Source organism: Oncorhynchus clarkii, chromosome 18 (assembly GCF_045791955.1).
Source record: "Oncorhynchus clarkii lewisi isolate Uvic-CL-2024 chromosome 18, UVic_Ocla_1.0, whole genome shotgun sequence".
In the NCBI taxonomy this organism is placed as follows: domain Eukaryota; kingdom Metazoa; phylum Chordata; class Actinopteri; order Salmoniformes; family Salmonidae; genus Oncorhynchus; species Oncorhynchus clarkii.
In genome coordinates this window covers 19333124-19355589 of record NC_092164.1, presented here as the reverse complement: position 1 = coordinate 19355589, position 22466 = coordinate 19333124, and the positions used below count along the sequence as shown (strand labels likewise).

Sequence of the window (22466 nt, the reverse complement as noted above, 5' to 3'; positions counted from 1 at the left end):
GACTACCTTTTGATTTTAAATGAATTCGGCAATGTAATGTCCATTCAAAAACCCCTAATATACAAGACAGTATAGCTACCGATGCATGCTAGAACATGAGATACCATTTAATTCATCTTTAGAGTATAGAAATAATCAGTGTCTGCGGTGTTGTTAGACTCCAGGCAAAACAAGCCTTCAGAGACTGGTTCAGTTGGGGGAGTGTGTACTAGCATAGGGTCTTGTAAACCTCTCATAGGGCTCTTAGGTGACGTGTTGTCAACTAACTCACACATCGGAGCAGTGGATCCCCAGGCTGTCTTTAGAACACAAGCAGATGTGTTTATGAAGCTCCCTATGGGAAAAGCCAGCTAGCACACAGTGACACAGATATTGTCTACAGTACAAAGAACCATAGGATATATGAGGTCACTGTAATTCCTCATTTATGCGCCTATTCCATGCCATGAATTAGAACAAAGATGATTTCGAGTCACACTTTATTTAGATAGTCCTGACAATCCATCTGTAGATGCTGAAACAATGGTCATACTATCAACAAACTATCTGTTGATAAGCAACTGGTTGCTAAGGTTACGGTTAGGTTCAGAATAAAGGTTATAGGGTAAGGGCTAGTGCTAGGATAAGGGTAACGGTTAAGTTTAGGGTTAGGATAAGGGTTAGGGTTAGTAGATAGTTCATTGAATTGCTATTTACAGTCTGTAGAAACACCAATCAACTCTGAAAACACCTACTTTGATGTCAGTTGCTCAAATGGCAATCAGAAACCAAATGGTGTTAACCTGATGAATGCAAATGAGATCCCTCCTCGGCTGGGCTAGGAGCCCCATGGAAGTGTATGCTGGGTGCTGTGCCACTGTTTTGGATGTGCCATGTGTCAGTAGTAGCCTCATAAGTCAGACAGTATAGGGTTGCTAGGTGACACAACTGCAGCTCCTCCATTGTTTCAGAAATATAAAATGATAAAGACTGACAATGAAGGCTATGTCAGTAGTACCATTCTGTAACGAGGATCACAGTGCTAAAGATGTGATGAGAGAGGAGCCGGTGGGGGAACACAGTCGTATTCCCTGGCCCCTGCTCCCAGACAGGGAGGCCCCCACTTCCATCACTGGCCTCTGGATATGTGTTGTCTTAAAGGTACAGGTTTTGTTCTAAGGGTCCACTTGGGTTTTAGGGGAGTGCTTGTTTGTATTTCTCCCTGGGCCTCTGGAGGAAACAGGGTAGGCCTTTGGAGAGAGGTAAAAAAAAAAGATAAATGGGGGAGAGGTGTGTGTGGGCGTTGATTGATGTTGATGGAGAATCAGGCCATGGTGAGAGAGAAAATGAGTGTTTATTTCCATCACAGATGTATCCACAATGAGTGTGATCTATCCACAGCTGTTGGCTGTTTTTAAATCAACCACAGTGCCAGTGACAACCCTGGGGACATATTGAAAGTCACCTACATAGAATTACATTTTAATAAGCTTAAAACATCTCTGTGGTCAGCTACATCTCATTTAACTTGGTGACCACTTCCCTTCTCATACAAATATACTTTTTTATTTGGCTGAAACAGGCCTCTGATGTCCAGTTTGGTTGGCCTCGGCCAAGGCTGTCTGTGTCCCTCTGCATCAGTTCAGGTCCCTCTTCGGCTGTCACCAGCCTCAGCCCTCTCGCCTTGCCCTTGTCCCCGCCTATGACCCCCTGGGCATCTCGAAAGAAAGACTACCCAGAGTTTAATGCGGGCAGAGGAACTGTGCGAACCCTCTCTAATGTCTCCCTTCCTTTTCACTGTGTGTGTGTGTGTGTGTGTGTGTGTGTGTGTGTGTCTGGTTGACAGTCATCCAGGGTTTCACTCTCAACAGTAGATATATCTACATGCATGAGCTGCGTGCACATTACCCTGTAATGTTCTTACCACGTTGATGTCTTTGAGAGGAAATATACTAGGATTAAGGATGCTACACTAAGTCTCTTTGATCGTCCATCAGAGAGAGAAATAAACCAGGTCCCCGTGTATGATGATGTAATGGTATATCTGAACATGGTGCTACAGTACAGTAATTTACAGCAGAAGTCATGGGAAATTAAGATTATATTGCCATTCATGTTTCAGTTGTACGTATTTTACATTCATTTTAGGGGGAGGGGAGAGTATTTGTCTAAACATACAGAAGAGTACTGGGTGTATCCCAGGCAACTTGTCATGCACAACATGTGCTGTAGGCTAAATGTTGTAGCTGGGCCTTCCTGATCTCCCTCCCTCCCTCTCTCCCCAGCCCCCTGCCCTGGCGGAGCCCCAAGCTTCCCTGTGAAGGAGCACCATGACAAGATGGCACAGCTGCTTGTACCGCCCGGACCTGACAGCTTCTGCCGCTTCTGTCCCGACTCGCTTGCCGCCATCGAAAGGCGCATTGCCGAGGAGGAGGCCCGGAAACCCCGCGTTGACCGCTGTAGCGACAGCAATGACGACAACGAGCCTAAGCCCAACAGCGACATGGAGGCAGGGAAGTCTCTCCCCTTCATCTACGGGGACATCCCCCAAGGCTTTGTCTCCACCCCTCTGGAGGACCTGGACCCCTTCTACTCCAACCAGAAGGTACTGGTCACACCCACACCTAGCCTAAATTCCAGATCTGTTTGTGCTGTCTTGCCAACTCCTATTTCATGTCATATGGGACTCAGGCTAAACCCCACCCACAACCTTTAAGGTTTGGTCTATTTTTCTATTCAAAAGCATTATGATACATTCACAAGACATTGCAAGACTCAATGGCAATCACATTAGCCCCTGCTGGCCAATAATGACACATAGGAGTTCACAGAATGTTCTGAATTGTGGAAACATGGTGCCATGTCCTTATGCTGCCTTCATGTGCCATGTTGTGTCCTCCTCAGATGGTGCCAAGGCTAACTAGCAGCCACACTCTAGGGTCCTCTATACATGGTGCCAAGGCTAATTAGCAGCCACACTCTATGGTCCTCCTTACATGGTGCCAGGCTAACTAGCAGCCACACTCTAGGGTCCTCCTTACATGGTGCCAAGGCTAACTAGCAGCCAACACTCTAGGGTCCTCCTTACATGGTGCCAAGGCTAACTAGCAGCCAACACTCTAGGGTCCTCCTCAGATGGTGCCAAGCCTAACTAGCAGCCAATGCACAAGTGACAGGAACTGGGTGAAACTGTGGCCCCAGCTGAGTCTTTCATGTAATCATCAAGACACAATGTACTGTAGAAGCCCCTTCTGTAGGACGGCTGTTTACAGAGCCTACCTAACACTTTCACACTGCCATGATCAGACACACACATACACACCCACATAGACGGAAACACACACACACACACACACACACACACACACACACACACACACACACACACACACACACACACACACACACACACACACACACACACACACACACACACACACACACACACACACACACACACACACACACACACATATCATGAGTCCATCTGAGAGAGAGAGAGGGACTGCCTGGCTGCTCTCCTGTCCTCTGGGGTTTGAGCGTGCCAGACAGAAGGATCAACACCAATAGTAACAGGACCACAGGACAGCCTCAGCACACCATCAACACTGGAGGACAATGTCTTGGCCTTGCCTTGGTGCTGTGGTGGTGTGTACAGCTGGGATGGGTGTGTTTCACAGCCACAGTCACTTCTTGTAGTCTTAGTTCCATAGTCAGTTGAAGGTGTACTACATATTACTGCATGTCATTTGGGCAACTCAACTCTTCCTCACTCTCTCTCTCTCTCTCTCTCTGTCTCTCGGTCTCTTTCAGACATTTATAGTATTAAATCGCGGCAAGGCAATATTCCGTTTCAACGCCACTCCTGCCTGTTACATCCTAAGCCCCTTCAATCCTCTACGGAGAATAGCAATTGCAGTTTTAGTACACTCATATCCTTTCACATCTATATCAAGGTTTGGTTTGATATAGTTTGGTGTCATATAGAGCAAATACGTGAGAGTAATGTGACTAAATTGTATGTTGACTTTGAAAATATGTTATGGTAGGGGGGTCCCTGAGTGGTTTGTGACCATGTGACCTGACCAAGAAAATCTCTGGGTCGATATTTCTAGGCTGTATAGGGCATGGAGTTTTTCCAGGTAATTTTTTATAAAAAATATATATTTCACCTTTACTTAACCAGGTAGGCTAGTTGAGAACAAGTTCTCATTTACAACTGCGACCTGGCCAAGATAAAGCAAAGCAGTGCGACACAAACAACAACACAGAGTTACACATGGAATAATAAACATACAGTCAATAATACAATATAAAAAGTATATATACAGTGTGTGCAAATGAGGTAGAATAAGGCAGGTAAGGCAATGAATAGGCCATAGTGAGTGGCTAAATAATTACAATATAGCAATTAAACACTGGAGTGATACATGTGCAGAAGATGAGTGTGCAAGTAGAGATACTGGGGTGCAAAGGAGCAAAATAAAAATTAAAAATAACAGTATGGGGATGAGGTAGTTGTATGGTATATTTACAGATGGGCTATGTACAGGTGCAGTGATATGTGAGCTGCTCTCACAGCTGGTGCTTAAAGCTAGTGAGGGAGATGTGAGTCTCCAGCTTCAGTGATTTTTGCAGTTCGTTCCAGTCCTCTCCATTCCTCCCCAATTAAATGGCAGCAGAGAACTGGAAAGAAAGGTGGCCGAAGGAGTAATTGGCTTTGGGGGTGACCAGTGAAATATACCTGATGTAACGCGCTCTACGGGTGGGTGCTGCTATGGTGACCAGTGAGCTGAGATAAGGCGGGGCTTTACCTAGAAAATACTTATAGATGACCTGGAGCCTGTGGGTTTGGCGACGAATATGAAGCGAGGGCCAGCCAACGAGAGCATACAGGTTGCAGTGGTGGATAGTATATCGGGTTTTGGTGACAAAACGGATAGCCTATGGCCTATGGTCACGGAACACTCGGGGCCTAGTCCTCATTATTAGTTAGCCTTGATGTGACATTGCTTTACATGTGTCTCTGAACGTGTTGTGTTCTTTCCTTGACTTGTGTCTCTGTACGATGTTCAGCATGTTAATCATGTTCACCATTTTGACCAACTGTGCTTTTATGACTCTGAGCAACCCCCCGGACTGGGCCAAGAATGTTGAGTAAGTAACTTATATTCTAGATTTAATTCCTATAGGTTACTTATTATTGGCTGTTACACTATTCAATTGACACCAGTTTTTATAGCTTCCTTTGTAAGACACAAGATACAATTCTCTTTCCAGTGTGAGTATGCGTAATTGCGTTTCTCAGACATTTTTACTGTGAGAAACCATAAGAAATGAATTAGCATGACAATTCAAACATTGGCTACGCTCTAGTATCCACCACAGGAGGTTGGTGGCACCTTAATTGGGGAGAAATGGAGAGGAATAAGTGGAATGGTATCAAATACATCAAACACAAGGTTTGATGCAATTCCATTCGCACCGTTCCAGCCATTATTATGAGCCATTCTCCCCTCAGCAGCCTCCACTGATATCCACACTAGCATAAGACTTACAATTGTTTTCTTGCCATCAAAATTGGAACAGAGCCGACACTGGCACAGGAGAAATAGTGTTGTTTTGTTCTAGCCGGAAAACAGTTATAAGATTTTGATTGAATAGGGCTGTTGTTGTTGACTTCCATAGCAACCATCATAATGCCTTTCTGTCTTGGTTTGATCAGGTACACATTCACAGGAATTTACACATTCGAGTCTCTCATTAAAATCTTGGCGAGGGGGTTCTGTGTGGGGAAGTTCACCTTCCTCAGGGATCCATGGAACTGGTTGGACTTCATGGTAATCTCCATGGCGTAAGTATTACCACAGATGTACAGTTGAAGTCGGAAGTTTACAAACACTTAGGTTAGAGTTATTAAAACTTGTTTTTCAACCACTCCACAAATATCTTGTTAACAAACTATAGTTTTGGCAAGTCGGTTAGGACATCTACTTTGTGCATGACACAAGTCATTTTTCCAACAAGATTATACAGATTATTTCACTTATAATTCACTGTATCACAATTCCAGTGGGTCAGAAGTTTACATACACTAAGTTGACTGTGCCTTTAAACAGCTTGGAAAATTCCAGAAAATGCTGTCATGAGTTTAGAAGCTTCTGATAGGCTAATTGACATCATTTCAGTCAATTGGATGTATTTCAAGGCCTACCTTCCAGCTCAGTGCCTCTTTGCTTGACCACATGGGAAAATCAAAAGAAATTAGCCAAGACCTCAGAAAAACAATTGTAGACCTCCACAAGTCTGGTTCATCCTTGGGAGCAATTTCCAAACGTCTGAAAGTACCATGTTCATCTGTACAAACAGTATTACGCAAGTATAAACACCATGGGACCACACAGCTGTCACACCACTCAGGAAGGAGACGCGTTCTGTCTCCCAGAGATGAACGTACTTTGGTGCAAAAAGTGCAAATCAACCCCAGAACAACAGCAAAGGACCGTGTGAAGATGCTGGAGGAAACAAGTACAAAAGTATTTATATCCACAGTAAAACGAGTCCTATATCGACATAACCTGAAAGGCCCCTCAGCAAGGAAGAAGCCACTGCTCCAAAACCGCCATAAAAAAATCCAGACTATGGTTTGCAACTGTACATGGTTTGCAACTGCACATACTTTTTGGAGAATGTCCTCTGGTCTGATGAAACAAAAATAGAACTGTTTGGCCAGAATGACCATTGTTATGTTTGGAGGAAAAAGGGGAGGCTTGCAAGCCGAAGAACACCATCCCAACCATGAAGCACGGGGGTGGCAGCATCATGTTGTGTGGGTGCTTTTCTGCAGGAGGGACTGGTGCGCTTCACAAAATAGATGGCATCATGAGGGAGGAAAATGATGTGCATATATTGAAGCAACATCTCAAGACATCAGTCAGGAAGTTAAAGCTTGGTTGCAAATGGGTCATCCAAATGGATTATGACCCCAAGCATACTTCCAAAGTTGTGGCAAAATGGCATCAGGACAACAAAATTAAGGTATTGGAGTGGCCATCACAAAGTCCTGACCTCAGTCCTATAGAAAATTTGTGGGCAGAACTGAAAAAGCGTGTGCAAGCAAGGAGGCCTACAAACCTGACTCAGTTACACCAGCTCTGTCAGGAGGAATAGGCATGAATTCACTCAACTTATTGTGGGAAGCTTGTGGAAGGCTACCCGAAACGTTTGACCCAAGTTAAACAATTTAAGGCAATGCTACCAAATACTAATTGAGTGTATGTAAACTTTTGACCCTCTGGGAATGTGATGAAAGTAATAAAAGCTGAAATAAATCATTTACTCTGCTATTATTCTGACATTTCAAATTCTTAAAATAAGTGGTCATCCTATCTGACCTAAGACAGGGAATGTTTACAAGGATTAAATGTCAGGAATTGTGAAAAACTGAGTTTAAATGTATTTGGCTAAGGTGCATGTAAACTTACGACTTCAACTGTATGGATGACATATTTCCAGCTAGGGTCAATAGAATAGGATATTATCTAGCATTGCTGACTATATCAACAACAAGCATGTCTGAGTATAGGACTGATGTATGTATTCCTCCTAACCAGCGTAGATTTTTTGTATTTTAAGTACAATTAATATAACACTTCACTACAAAACTACTACTCATGTCACTAATCCAAATATCAATATACACTGACTATACCAAACATTAGGAACACCTTCAGATGCTTTCCCCCCCCCCCCCCCCCCCCCCCCACACACACACACTCAAAATGCTGGCCCATGACTAGTGTGAAAAACCCAGCAGCATTGCAGTTCTTGACACAAACCGGTGTGCCTGGCCCCTACTACCACACCCCATTCAAAATCTTTTGTCTTGTCCATTCACCTCCTGAATGGCACCAATACACAATTCATGTCTCAATTGTCTCGAGGCTTAAACATCTTTCATTAACCTGTCTCCTCCCCTTCATCTACACTGATTGGAGGGGATTTAATAAGTGACATCAATAAGGGATCCTAGCTTTCACCTGGATTCACCTGTTCAGTCTATGTCATGGAAAGTGCAGGTGTCCTTAATGTTTCTACACTGTGGATATTCTGATTCTGCCATGTAACTGGAAGGACTGGTTTGAAAAGTGTGGACACGGAGGTCTGTCAGGCCACAGAGGTCAGCCAGGACACAGAGGTTAGAGTTATGAGGTCAGAGCAGTGCTCTACACTCAACACTCTAGACCAGTGGTATTCAAACTTTTTCAGTGGAGACCCCATTTTTTTTTTGCCAGAATTTCTGAGGACCCAGTTTATTTTGTTCTCGCGACCCCATCCCAAATCTAATGACGCAGCCATAATTCATTACATTTCTATTTTTACATTAACAAATAGTCATCAATTAATTCCATTTGAATCTCTCTTCAAAATGAAAAGAAACCATTAACTACATTTACTAAATAAAATTGTATTTTTCAAGTAATCTTTCTCAAAAATGTATATACTGTATGTATGATATCTTCCTGTTTATGGTGTAGTGCATTTGATCTAATTAATTCCACTGTGAAGGTGTGTGCTTGACGTGTATTCAATTGCGCGTATGTGTGTACCTGCGTCTGTATGTGTGTGTGTGTGTGTGTGTGTGCATTTGAAAGTATGTCAGCGTACAGCGCTGATTTTTAACTGTGCATTTAATCCTGCAGGTATGTAACAGAGTTTGTAAACCTAGGCAATGTTTCAGCTCTGCGCACTTTCAGAGTTTTGCGAGCTTTGAAAACTATCTCGGTAATCCCAGGTAAGAACCTATGCCTGCTCTCACACCCGTCAGCCAAGATGTCTTTTGTTTGTGACATTTGTCGACCCCCCCCCCCCCCCCCAACCCCCAACCCCCTTGTGTTGTCATGGTGTGTGTCCTGTGTGTGTGACTTCCCCCTTCCTTCCCTCGCTCCTCTTCCCTCCCCCAAACCTCCCCCCTGCTGCCTTCCCTTACAGATATGTGACAGAGTTTGTGGACCTGGGTAATGTCTCGGCCCTCAGAACCTTCAGGGTTCTCCGAGCCCTCAAAACTATATCAGTCATCCCAGGTGAGAGAGCCCAGGTCAGAGGTTAAAGGTTAAACACTTAAATGCTAGCAACAAGGCTATAAGCTAACAGCTAATGGCTAATTCACTCCATCTGAGAAACAGTAACTGCTCATCTCACGTTTAGCTTAGCCTAGCGTTGTTGCCTCTGTCACGCTGCCTTTCCACAGGCCAGTAAAAGCAGGAATCCGGGCCCACTCCATCGAGATGGAAAAGATTCCACACTTTTAGACACATGACGTTACTTTCACTTTCTTCCTGTAATTCTCTTTCCTTGTTATCTTGCCCTTTGGGGAAATTAGGTAGAATATTTATGATTTGTTTGTCTTTTTATGCATGAGACATTGCAAAAGCCAATTTGTGTGGTGAGCATTTGTGTCTAGGGTTCCCCCTAGACAGAATAACAGAGATAATAATAACAGAGAGTAGCAGCAGCATAAAAAGGGGGGGGGGGGGACAATGCAAATAGTCTGGGTAGCCATTTGATTAGATGTTCAACCCATCAGGATGCTCTCAATGGTGCAGCTGTAGAATGTTTTCAGGATCTGAGGACCCATTCCAAATCTTTTCAGTCTCCTGAGTGGGAATAGGTTTTGTTGTGTCTTCTTCATGACTGTCTTGGTGTGCTTGGACCATGTTAGTTTGTTGTTGATGTGGACACCAAGGAATTTGAAGCTCTCAACCTGCTCCAATACAGCCCATCGATGAGAATGGGGACGTGCTCGGGCCTCCTTTTCCTGTACTCCACAATCATCTTCTTTGTCTTGATCACGTTGAGGGAGAGGTTGTTGTACTGGCACCACACAGCCAGGTCTCTGACCTCCTCCCTATAGAGGTCAGAGACCCTATAGTCATTGTCGGTGATCAGGCTTACCACTGTTGTGTCATCTGCAAACTTAATGATGGTATTGTAGTCGTGCCTGGCCGTGCAGTCATGAGTGAACAGGTAGTACAGGAGGGGACTGAGAACGCACCCCTGAGGGGCCCCCGTGTTGAGGATCAGCGTGGCGGATGTGTTGTTACCTACCCTTACCACCTGGGGGTGGCTGTCAGGAAGTCCAGGATCCAGTTGCAGAGGGAGGTGTTTAGTCCCAGGGTCCTTAGCTTAGTGATGAGCTTTGAGGGCCCTATGGTGTTGAATGCTGAGCTGTAGTCAATGAATAGCATTCTCACATAGGTGTTCCTTTTGTCCAGGTGGGAAAGGGCAGTGTGGAGTTCAATAGAGACTGCATCATCTGTGAATCTGTTGGGGTGGTATGTAAATTGGAGTGGGTCTAGGGTTTCTGGGATAATGGCATTAATGTGAGCCATGACCAGCCTTTCAAAGCACTTCATGGCTACAAACTGGAGTGCTATGGGTGGGTAGTCATTTTGTCAGGTTACCTTAGTGTTCTTGGGCACAGTGACTATGGTGGTCTGCTTGAAACATGTTGGTATTACAGACTCGGACAGGGAGAGATTGAAAATGTCAGTGAAGACACTTGCCAGTTGGTCAGCGCATGCTCAGAGTACACATCCTGGTAATCCGTCTGGCCCTGCGGCCTTGTGAATGTTGACCTGTTTAAAGGTCTTACTCACATCAGCTGCGGAGAGCATGATCACAGAGTCGTCCAGAATAGCTGATGCTCTCATGCATGTTTCAGTGTTACTTGCCTCAAGTGAGTATATAAGTAATTTAGCTTGTCTGGTAGGATGTGTCACTGGGCAGCTCTCGGCTGTACTTCCCTTTGTAGTCTGTAATAGTTTGCAAGCCCTGACACATCCGACGTGCATCGGAGCCAGTGTAGTACGATTCGATCTTAGTCCTATATTGACGCTTTGCCTGTTTGATGGTTCGTCGGAGGGCATAGCTGGATTTATTTTAAGCTTCCAGGATAGAGTCCCGCTCCTTGAAAGCGGCAGTTCTACCCTTTAGCTCAGTGCGGATGTAGCCTGTAATCCATGGCTTCTGGTTGGGGTATGTACGTACAGTCATTATGGGGACAACATCATCAATGCACTTATTGATGAAGCCAATGACTGATGTGGTCTACTCCTCAATGCCATCGGAAAAATCCTGGAACATATTCCGGCCTGTGCTAGCAAAACAGTCTGTAGAAAAACTGTAGCATCTGCTTAGCATCACTAAAACCCCAACACACTTAGTCCCTATCAAACTGAATGATCGCAATTTGTCTAGTATGTCATTATTACACTGCTGTACAGATCACTACGTCATGATATGATACGATATCTGGAGTGATCTGAGTCTATTCAAAAAGAGAATTTGATTATCAACCAAAATTAGACTTTCTGTGTAGACAGTTTGCCAGGGGTTTATCTAAGTGTGTTAAGAACTGGGTGATCTTAACACCAACAACACCATCTCTGGAGAGATCCATGATCCTCAACCAGGGCCTGTATGAATGTCATACAGAAACTTGACATATGGATCTCCTATGCTGCTTGCTAGCTATCATTGGGGGCTGAAGCATTTCTACATACCTTAGCATTTCTATACTACATTTCTATACCATATTATGTATCTGTTCTATTAATCAGTTGGAGCTGGTAACCAGGACTGTGCGTCGTCCCTCCCTTACAGGACTAAAGACCATCGTGGGCGCTCTGATCCAGTCGGTCAAGAAGCTCTCCGACGTCATGATCCTCACTGTTTTCTGTCTCAGCGTCTTCGCCCTGATTGGTCTGCAGCTCTTCATGGGCAACCTGAGGCAGAAGTGTATCCGCAACCTCGCCAATGACACGACCCCCGATGACCGCCTGAACAGAACTCTGGGAACTCCAGACTTAAATGGAACCGATTTCAACGGAACCGATTTCAACATCACTAGCTCCGTAAACTGGACTGAGTACATCAACAATGAGAGTAAGTTAAGTGCTTGTTTGTCTGCAGGGGCGCCGGGGTAATGAGGGTCGTGTTCTATACCTCAGACAGTATCTGAGTCACACTACTCAGACAGTCTTCATATTCTGTGTAATAAAACCAGACAGCCCATGCCCTGCCCAATTTCTGTGAAGCAGCGTGATAAAGAGTGACAGCGATTGGCCGGAAGGCCGGGGCAAGTGCAAGTAGTGCCCGGTGGGAAATTGTGGCAAACGTGGCGGATAATCGCCCACAATAACCACCTTCTCCCCATCCCCTCCTACACCCTGTCTGTGTGTGAGAAAACAGGCACATAGAGAGAGAGAGAGAGAGAGAGAGAGAGAGAGAGAGAGAGAGAGAGAGAGCTCCTCACTGGCCGCCCTTGGGGCACGGCAGGCAGGCAGGCGGACACACAGACCAAACCAGCAACTTATGACACTGATGTCATGGGGAGAGAGGGGACAAGGCGGAAAGGGAGGAGGAGATAAATGAAGAAGAGAGAAAGGGTAGAGTGAAAATGGTCTAAGGATAAAGAGGAATTGGATTTACAAAGATAGAGAGAGCGAGAGTGGGAGAGAGAAGATAGAGAAAACAGGGGAAAATGACAGTCAGTGTTGACGATGGAACTGATGCAATATCATGCAAATAAATCCATTTGAGTGAGAGATGGAAAGATGGAGAGAGTAATGGAGGATGTGAGTCACAGAGGTCTGGGAGGGAGGTGTAGCAGTTAGCTGGGTGAGAGTTCCAGTAAGCCTCTCCATCTCTCTGCAGCCTGCAGCTTTTAGTATTCAAGGCCAGTAGGTCACGGGGTCAAACTCTCTCTTGGACGACTCTGTCCTCTTCCCCTGAGCTGTTGTACACTGTCAAACAGACAGTATATGTCTCCTTGACCTCCAGTCTCAGGGGATGCATTGGTTTATATCCTTGTATAATGCAATGTTTACTCCTTGCATCCTTTGTTTTTGTGAATTATTTATTTATTGACAACAATCTATCATTCACCCACAGTAGTGGCTATGGTGTTTATTGTGGTCCTCCTTGGTCCATAGTGTTCCAGGTATGGTCATGATGAGATATTGTTAGAGTTATTACCTCTGCACTATATATATACTGTATATACAGTGGGGCAAATATGTATTTAGTCAGCCACCAATTGTGCAAGTCCTCCCACTTAAAAAGATGAGAGAGGCCTGTAATTTTCAACTATGACAGACAAAATGAGAAAAACAAATCCAGAAAATCACATTGTAGGATTTTTAATGAATTTATTTGCAAATGATGGTGGAAAATAAGTATTTGGTCACCTACAAACAAGCAAGATTTCTGGGTATCACAGACCTGTAACTTCTTCTGAGGCTCCTCTGTATTCCACTCGTTACCTGTATTAATGGCACCTGTTTGAACTTGTTATCAGTATAAAAGACAACTGTCCACAACCTCAAACAGTCACACTCCAAACTCCACTATGGCCAAGACCAAAGAGCTGTCAAAGGACACCAGAAACAAAATTGTAGACCTGCTCCAGGCTGGGAAGACTGAATCCGCAATAGGTAAGCAGCTTGGTTTGAAGAAATAAACTGTGTGAGCAATTATTAGGAAATGGAAGACATACAAGACCACTGATAATCTCCCTCGATCTGGGGCTCCACGCAAGATCTCAAGATTGCAAGATCTCTAGTGAATGACCTGCAGAGAGCTGGGACTAAAGTAACAAAGCCTACCATCAGCAAGGGCATTGAAGATGAAACGTGGCTGTGTCTTTCAGCATGACAATGATCCCAAACACACCGCCCGGGCAACAAAGGAGTGGCTTCGTAAGAAGCATTTCAAGGTCCTGGTGTGGCCTAGCCAGTCTCCAGATCTCAACCCCATAGAAAATCTTTGGAGGGAGTTGAAAGTCCGTGTTGCCCAACAATAGCCCCAAAACGTCACTGCTCTAGAGGAGATCTGCATGGAGGAATGGGCCAAAATACCAGCAACAGTGTGTGAAAACCTTGTGAAGACTTACAGAAAACATTTGACCTCTGTCATTGCCAACAAAGGGTATATAACAAAGTATTGAGATAAACTTTTGTTATTGACCAAATACTTATTTTCCACCATAATTTGCAAATAAATTAATTAAATATCCTACAATGTGATTTTCTGGATTTTTTTTCTCATTTTGTCTGTCATAGTTGAAGTGTACCTATGATGAAAATTACAGGCCTCTCTCATCATTTTAAGTGGGAGAACTTGCACAATTGGTGGCTGACTAAATACTTTTTTTGCCCCACTGTATATATATATATATATATATATATACACACACACATATACATAATTCACAGTTTTGACGTCTCACTATTATTCTACAATATAGAAAATAGTAAAAATAAAGAAAACCCCTTGAATGAGTAGGTGTTCTGAGTTTGAAGGTAGGCCTTGAAATACATCTACAGGTACACATCCAATTGACTCAAATTATGTCAATTCGTTTATCAGAAGCTTCTAAAGCATTGACAGCATTTTCTGGAATTTTCCAAGCTATTTGAAGGCACAGTCAACTTAGTGTATGTAAACTTCTGACCCACTGTTATTGTGATACAGTGAATTATAAATTAAATAATCTGTAAACAATTGTAAAAAATGATTGTGTCATGCACATAGTAGGTGTCCTAACCGGCATGCCACAACTATAGTTTGTTAACAAGAAATTTGTGTAGTGGTTGAAAAACGACTTTTAATGACTCCAACCTAAATGTATGTAAACTTCCGACTTCAATTGTGTATATATGTATATATATACATATACTGTATATACTGAACAAAAATATAAATGAAACATGTGACAATTCCAATGATTTTACTGAGTTACACAACTGAGTTACACATGCTAACTAGAATAGAGCACTTGGCGCTAATACAAGAGAGTGGAGAGGACTATACTATTTCAGCAGAATTTAGTTGGTTAATTTGATGCAGTCAAGTCAGTCATCTATATTTTGGTTCAGTACACAGTATATTAAGGACACCTTCCTAATATTGAGTTGCACCCCCCTTTATACAATATATATATACAGTATATAATGACCATAACAATTATTTTAATAAAGTGCTTTTGTTTATTTCACTTAAAGCACTCAACCACTGGGCCACAGCGTATTGTTTGCTTAATTCATAAATCTGAATTTTGTACAAGTTTGAAAACCCATTAAGATTATTTGCTAAATCTCTAATCTTTTAATTCAGTTTCAAACCTCCCTCCTATCTTTCCTCCCTGCCTGCCTCCCTCCTCTCTTTCCTCCCTGCCTGCCTCCCTCCTCTCTTTCCTCCCTGCCTGCCTCCCTCCTCTCTTTCCTCCCTGCCTGCCTCCCTCCTCTCTTTCCTCCCTGCCTGCCTGCCTCCCTCCTCTCTTTCCTCCCTGCCTGCCCGCCTCCCTCCTCTCTTTCCTCCCTGCCCACCTCCCTCCTCTCTTTCCTCCCTGCCTGCCTCCCTCCTCTCTTTCCTCCCTGCCTGCCTCCCTCCTCTCTTTCCTCCCTGCCTGCCTCCCTCCTCTCTTTCCTCCCTGCCTACATCCCTCCTCTCTTTCCTCCCTGCCTGCCTCCCTCCTCTCTTTCCTCCCTGCCCGCCTCCCTCCTCTCTTTCCTCCCTGCTTGCCTCCCTCCACTCTTTCCTCCCTGCCTGCCTCCCTCCTCTCTTTCCTCCCTGCCCGCCTCCCTCCTCTATTTCCTCCCTGCCTGCCTCCCTCCTCTCTTTCCTCCCTGCCTGCCTCCCTCCTCTCTTTCCTCCCTGCCTGCCTCCCTCCTCTCTTTCCTCCCTGCCTGCCTCCCTCCTTTCCTCGAGCGCTCCTCAACATATTGACTGATTGTTCCTCTCTCTGTTCCTCCTTGTAGGTAATTACTATTACCTCCTCAACCGCAAGGACGCCCTCCTCTGTGGGAATGGCAGTGGAGCCGGGTGAGACTTGACAACATCCTTTATTTACATAGCCAATTACATTCACCAACCCAGCCTCAACACGCATACGGAATTACTGAGCACGATTACATGCGCACAATAAATATGATTATTGTGCACTGTCAGATGAATGCAATAGTTTGATTAAAACCTTTACGTGCTTTGCAAGAAGAACGGTTTACCTAATAATCATGTTTAAATGAACACATCTGAAAATCAGCAGACAAGATAAACGTTTTACAACACTGAACATGTTATTTTTTGCAAAGGCTATTTGATTGAGTTTGGACAAATGAAGTTTGTTTGTGAAAAATATTTCTAAGATGCATCCTTTCAGTTTTTCCGAACTCACTTCCCTCACGCATAAGAGGGAGGCTTATGCTTCCGGTCCTGGCACATGCACAGATCAAATACACAGCTGGAAAGGCCGATAAAGCTGTTTACACGTCCTAATAATTAGAAAGATTGCTCAGAAAACCAGGTGTTTTAATCAACTTTGACCTTATGCCGATTAAGATAATCAGATTCAGAAGGTCAGAAGGTGTTTATCAGAAGGTGTTTACATGACTAATGCCATACTCGGCCTTCTGCCATAATCAGTTTAATATCGAGTTATTAGTGTGCATGTAAGCATACTCACTTGTTTCCTTAACACTTAGGCATTGACGACATGCTAACTAGAATAGAGCACTTGGTGCTAATACAAGAGAGTGGAAAGGACTATACTATTTCAGCAGAATTGACTAATTTGATGCAGTCAAGTCGGTCTAATAAAAACGAGTGCCACTTACAGTGGATAGAGTTAATGTAGTCAGGCTGATCTTAGTGAATCAAATCATATTCAGTGTACGTACAGTTAAGTCGATCGAATGAAAACCAATGCTGCTCAGTGGACGCTGTAAATATCCACTGTATCGCTCTGTACTGTACAAGTGGCTTGTGGCAGTGGTTTAGTGACCACCACATGGTTGCTGACCTGTGTGTTGTGTATGGGGTTCTTCACCTCAGGTTGTGCCCAGAGGGATTCACATGCATTAAGGCGGGCAGGAACCCAGACTACGACTACACAAGCTTCGACTCGTTTGGCTGGGCCTTCCTGTCCCTGTTCAGACTCATGACCCAGGACTTCTGGGAAAACCTCTACCAACAGGTGGGCCAAAGCTATTGGTTAGAAACAAAATGTCCGCTCACTGTTTGCTGATCTGATATGCTTGACCCCCTTTTAGTGCTTTTTCATTGAAATCCCCTCCCTCTATCCCTCTCTCTCTCCCTCCCTTCCCTCTATCCCTCTCTCTCTCCCTCCCCTCCCTCTATCCCTCTTCCCCCTCCCACTATCTCTCCCTCTTTCCCCTCCCTCCCTCCCTCCCTCCCTCCCTCCCTCCCTCCCTCCCTCCCTCCCTCCCTCCCTCGCTCTGTCTCACTCTCTCTCTCTCTGTCTCCTTCTCTCTTCCTCCCCCTCTCTCCCTCCACCATCCCACTCTCTCTCTCTCCTTCTCTCTTCCTCCCCCTCTCTCCCTCCACCATCCCACTCTCTCTCTGTCTCCTTCTCTCTTCCTCCCCCTCTCTCTCCCTCCACCGTCCCACTCTCTCTCTCTGTCTCCTTCTCTCTTCCTCCCCCTCTCTCTCCCCCCGCCGTCCCTCTCTCTCTCCCTCCCTCTTAGACCCTGAGAGCGGCAGGGAAGCCCTACATGATCTTCTTTGTGTTGGTGATCTTCCTGGGTTCCTTCTACCTGGTCAACCTGATCCTGGCTGTGGTGGCCATGGCCTACGACGAGCAGAACCAGGCCACCATAGAGGAGGCAGCCCAGAAGGAGGAGGAGTTCCAGGCCATGCTGGAGCAGCTCAAGAGACAGCAGGAGGAAGCATTGGTATTGGCTGATTTTCTGCTTGTGCATTTGCATGAGAGAGTTTGACTTTTTTAAAATCATTTGCATTTGAGTCATTACGCAGACCATCTTATCCATAGCAATGACACAGTAGTGGGTGCATACAGCCGAAGTCCTCCCTGTCTTTCTCTGTCTTTCCCTACCCTGCCCTCTATTGCCCTTCTCTCTTAAGTCCATAATCCTCTCTTACATAAGTATGTCTTGGTGCTTGCTTGGTGTCAAGCTTCTACAGACAAGGGTGCTCCATTACTATGGAAACAAGAGGTAGATAGAGAAGGAATAATTACTCTGTGCGGTATTGGTAGTACAGTATTAGCTTCCGTGGAGGGAGGGAGGTTCCAACTGCTACACATAATTTATTATTTACAATAACAGCTTGACCAGCAAGTGTCCAGCAATACAATAATAACAAAAACATGGATATCACGAAGATGTTATATACTGAGTATAAGCATGGTTGCTTTTGAAAAATGAATGACTTTGTCTCCCATTCTTTTTGTTGTAGTAAATTAATCCACAGTTATTAATAAGTAATTGGGTTGTTCACTTGCTTCCGGAACAGATAACCTTTTAATCTTTGACAGTTTCGTTAGGAAAACAGTCAGTTTGTGGGACAAAACACAGGCCTCCATTTTTAGAAGTTCTTTGAAGATGATTTGGGTATTTTTGTGTTGCCTGCTGCTCTGCTCTGTGCTCTGTCCACCAAAGACGGGTGGTGGTTGCCGTGACAACTGTGCTTGTGTGTGATTGGCTGGTAGGTTGCCGCGGCAGCAGCCACAGAGAGCCACGGAGAGTACAGCGGGAGAGGGGGGCCCTCCTCAGAAGCCTCCTCAGGGACCTCCAAACTCAGCTCCAAGAGTGCCAAGGAGAGAATGAACCGTCAGAAGAAGAGAAAAGAGAGGGGCGAGCACAAGAAGTTCCACAAGTCCGAGTCGGAGGACAGTATCAAGAGGTTAAGCTTCCGGTTTTCGATAGATGCCAACCGGCTGTCCTACGAGAAGAGATGCTCCTCACCCAACCAGGCGAGTACACAGTGAGGGGAAAGGGTCATTGTCTTAGTCACCATTGTCCTCATTACCATCATCTTCCTCATCACTCCACCGGGCGGAGTGTCCACTGAGTCACTCCAATCATGTTGATCTCCCTTCTTCTGTTTCATCGTCTCCATAACCTCCAACCTCCTCCTCTTTTTCAGTACTGATACCTTTCTCTCCTCTCCCCTTTCTTTTTTTCCTCCCTCTCCTCTTCCACCAGTCTCTCCTCAGTATCCGCGGCTCCCTCTTCTCCCCGAGGAGGAACAGCCAAGCTAGCCTGTTTAGCTTCCGAGGCCACGCCCGCGATGTTGTCTCCGATAACGACTTCGCCGACGACGAGCAAAGCACGTTCGAGGACACCGACAGCCGCCGCGGCTCCCTGTTCGTGCCTTGCCGTGTCGAGTGCCGCTCCAGCACGGTCAGTCAGACTAGCCTGGCCCCTCAGCGCGTCCTGCTGCCCGCCAACGGCAAGATGCACTGCACCGTGGACTGTAACGGCGTCGTCTCGCTAGTGGGAGGGACCTCGGTGCCCACCTCGCCTGTAGGACTGCTCCTGCCTGAGGTGAGCTATAATTTTTATCAGTCCAGGCTCCAAATATTATTCATTTTCTTTTGATTGAGCCAGATGACCGGGTTTGCACTTTTGGGATTATTACGTTGGTTCCATTGCCCAGCTAAAGTATTTGACAGAAAATAAATACTATTTGAAGTGAACCCAACATTGTTGGTTTAGTCATGGTTAGGGTCAGGAGTCCCTTACAGGCCACCTAGTCCGTACACTGAATAACTCTTCCAGATGTTTCTTTGTCTCCAGGGGACGACCACTGACTCTGAGATGAGGCTGAAGAAGAGGAGGTCTCGCCAGGCTTCCATGGCCTACCTAGATGAACCAGACAGAGCCAGAGCCAGAGCTATGAGTGTGGCCAGTATTCTCACCAACACCATGGAGGGTTGGTGTCACACCAAGTTATTAAATAATATGTTATTATACCAGACCGATGAACCGAACATCTTGAAGCCTACAACAACCATTATAATGTGTGTGCCATCAATGAAGTGTCCTCCTTAGCATGATAAAAGCATGATAGCACTTTCCTGAAAGTTAACTATATGATATTTGATACTTCTTATACATGCTTATAACAAGTCATAATGCCTTAAAGCCAAAATGTGGACATGTATACATACCAACAGGCCTTTAACCACTAACCAAAAGGTTGTTTGTTCAAATCCCTCAGTCGACTGGGTGAAGAATCTGTCTGTGCCCCTGAGCAAGTAATTTAACCTTAATTGCTCCTGTAAGTCGCTCTGGAGAAGAGCGTCTGCTAAATGACTAAATAGTTTTTTTTTAGGGGGGGAATGACTCCAAAATGTGTCTGTTTTAACCCTTTCCAGAGCTTGAAGAGTCCAGGCAGAAGTGTCCACCATGCTGGTATAAGTTTGCCAACACCTATCTGATCTGGGACTGCTGTCCTATGTGGTTGAGTTTCAAGGGGATCGTCAACACGGTGGTGATGGACCCCTTCGTGGACCTGGCCATCACCGTCTGCATCGTCCTCAACACCCTGTTCATGGCCATGGAACATTATCCCATGACCCCGGAGTTCAACCACGTCCTCTCTGTCGGGAACTTGGTAAGTGTTCGATATTATTGACGTAAACTTGCAAGGCTTTTTCGAAATATCAAGCTGTTAAAGGGAGACTGTCACTGGGATGGTTTTCTCCCCTAACAGCCATTTCTAATTGTATATTTTTTTCTTCATACAATACATCAATATACAGTGCCTTGCGAAAGTATTCGGCCCCCTTGAACTTTGCGACCTTTTGCCACATTTCAGGCTTCAAACATAAAGATATAAAACTGTATTTTTTTTGTGAAGAATCAACAACAAGTGGGACACAATCATGAAGTGGAACGACATTTATTGGATATTTCAAACTTTTTTAACAAATCAAAAACTGAAAAATTGGGCGTGCAAAATTATTCAGCCCCTTTACTTTCAGTGCAGCAAACTCTCTCCAGAAGTTCAGTGAGGATCTCTGAATGATCCAATGTTGACCTAAATGACTAATGATGATAAATACAATCCACCTGTGTGTAATCAAGTCTCCGTATAAATGCACCTGCACTGTGATAGTCTCAGAGGTCCGTTAAAAGCGCAGAGAGCATCATGAAGAACAAGGAACACACCAGGCAGGTCCGAGATACTGTTGTGAAGAAGTTTAAAGCCGGATTTGGATACAAAAAGATTTCCCAAGCTTTAAACATCCCAAGGAGCACTGTGCAAGCGATAATATTGAAATATAATATTGAAGGAGTATCAGACCACTGCAAATCTACCAAGACCTGGCCGTCCCTCTAAACTTTCAGCTCATACAAGGAGAAGACTGATCAGAGATGCAGCCAAGAGGCCCATGATCACTCTGGATGAACTGCAGAGATCTACAGCTGAGGTGGGAGACTCTGTCCATAGGACAACAATCAGTCGTATATTGCACAAATCTGGCCTTTATGGAAGAGTGGCAAGAAGAAAGCCATTTCTTAAAGATATCCATAAAAAGTGTTGTTTAAAGTTTGCCACAAGCCACCTGGGAGACACACCAAACATGTGGAAGAAGGTGCTCTGGTCAGATGAAAGCAAAATGGAACTTTTTGGCAACAATGCAAAACGTTATGTTTGGCGTAAAAGCAACACAGCTGAACACACCATCCCCACTGTCAAACATGGTGGTGGCAGCATCATGGTTTGGGCCTGCTTTTCTTCAGCAGGGACAGGGAAGATGGTTAAAATTGATGGGAAGATGGATGGAGCCAAATACAGGACCATTCTGGAAGAAAACCTGATGGAGTCTGCAAAAGACCTGAGACTGGGACGGACATTTGTCTTCCAACAAGACAATGATCCAAAACATAAAGCAAAATCTACAATGGAATGGTTCAAAAATAAACATATCCAGGTGTTAGAATGGCCAAGTCAAAGTCCAGACCTGAATCCAATCGAGAATCTGTGGAAAGAACTGAAAACTGCTGTTCACAAATGCTCTCCATCCAACCTCACTGAGCTCGAGCTGTTTTGCAAGGAGGAATGGGAAAAAAGTTCAGTCTCTCGATGTGCAAAACTGATAGAGACATACCCCAAGCGACTTACAGCTGTAATCGCAGCAAAAGGTGGCGCTACAAAGTATTAACTTAAGGGGGCTGAATAATTTTGCACGCCCAATTTTTCAGTTTTTGATTTGTTAAAAAAGTTTGAAATATCCAATAAATGTCGTTCCTCTTCATGATTGTGTCCCACTTGTTGTTGATTCTTCACAAAAAAATAAAGTTTTATATCTTAATGTTTGAAGCCTGAAATGTGGCAAAAGGTCGCAAAGTTCAAGGGGGCCGAATACTTTCGCAAGGCACTGTATATTTAGATATTTTTTACACCCAAACCCTTCACTGAGCAATCTATGGTAAATTAATTGTGAAATAGAAACACAGATTAATAAATGCCTTACAGAGTACATCTATTGTACAATACTTCACAACACATACATCAGAAAGAGTTACAAATGATAGAGATCCATTCATGGATGTACAGGTCTGGTGGATAAGAGTTCAGAAATGTCCGCTGCTGCTTTTTTCATTTCTAAGGAATTTGTACGGAAAATCTCTTGCGCCTGATATAGCTTCTCCTCA

At 44.6% G+C, this 22466-nt stretch overlaps 1 protein-coding gene across 1 annotated transcript in view; it reads left to right on the top strand.

The window, feature by feature from the left end:
* The first annotated feature begins 2317 nt into the window (after positions 1–2317).
* LOC139373167 (sodium channel protein type 2 subunit alpha-like) overlaps positions 2318–22466 on the top strand; it is a 36268-nt gene continuing 16119 nt past the window's right edge. The window contains exons 1-13 of the mRNA XM_071113328.1: positions 2318–2584; positions 3793–3911; positions 5047–5136; positions 5705–5833; positions 8682–8773; positions 11644–11925; positions 15801–15864; positions 16873–17014; positions 17526–17732; positions 18509–18772; positions 19005–19346; positions 19599–19734; positions 20180–20418. Of these exons, the coding sequence (XP_070969429.1) occupies positions 2318–2584; positions 3793–3911; positions 5047–5136; positions 5705–5833; positions 8682–8773; positions 11644–11925; positions 15801–15864; positions 16873–17014; positions 17526–17732; positions 18509–18772; positions 19005–19346; positions 19599–19734; positions 20180–20418 (2373 nt within the window). The remainder of the gene's footprint in view (positions 2585–3792; positions 3912–5046; positions 5137–5704; positions 5834–8681; positions 8774–11643; positions 11926–15800; positions 15865–16872; positions 17015–17525; positions 17733–18508; positions 18773–19004; positions 19347–19598; positions 19735–20179; positions 20419–22466) is intronic.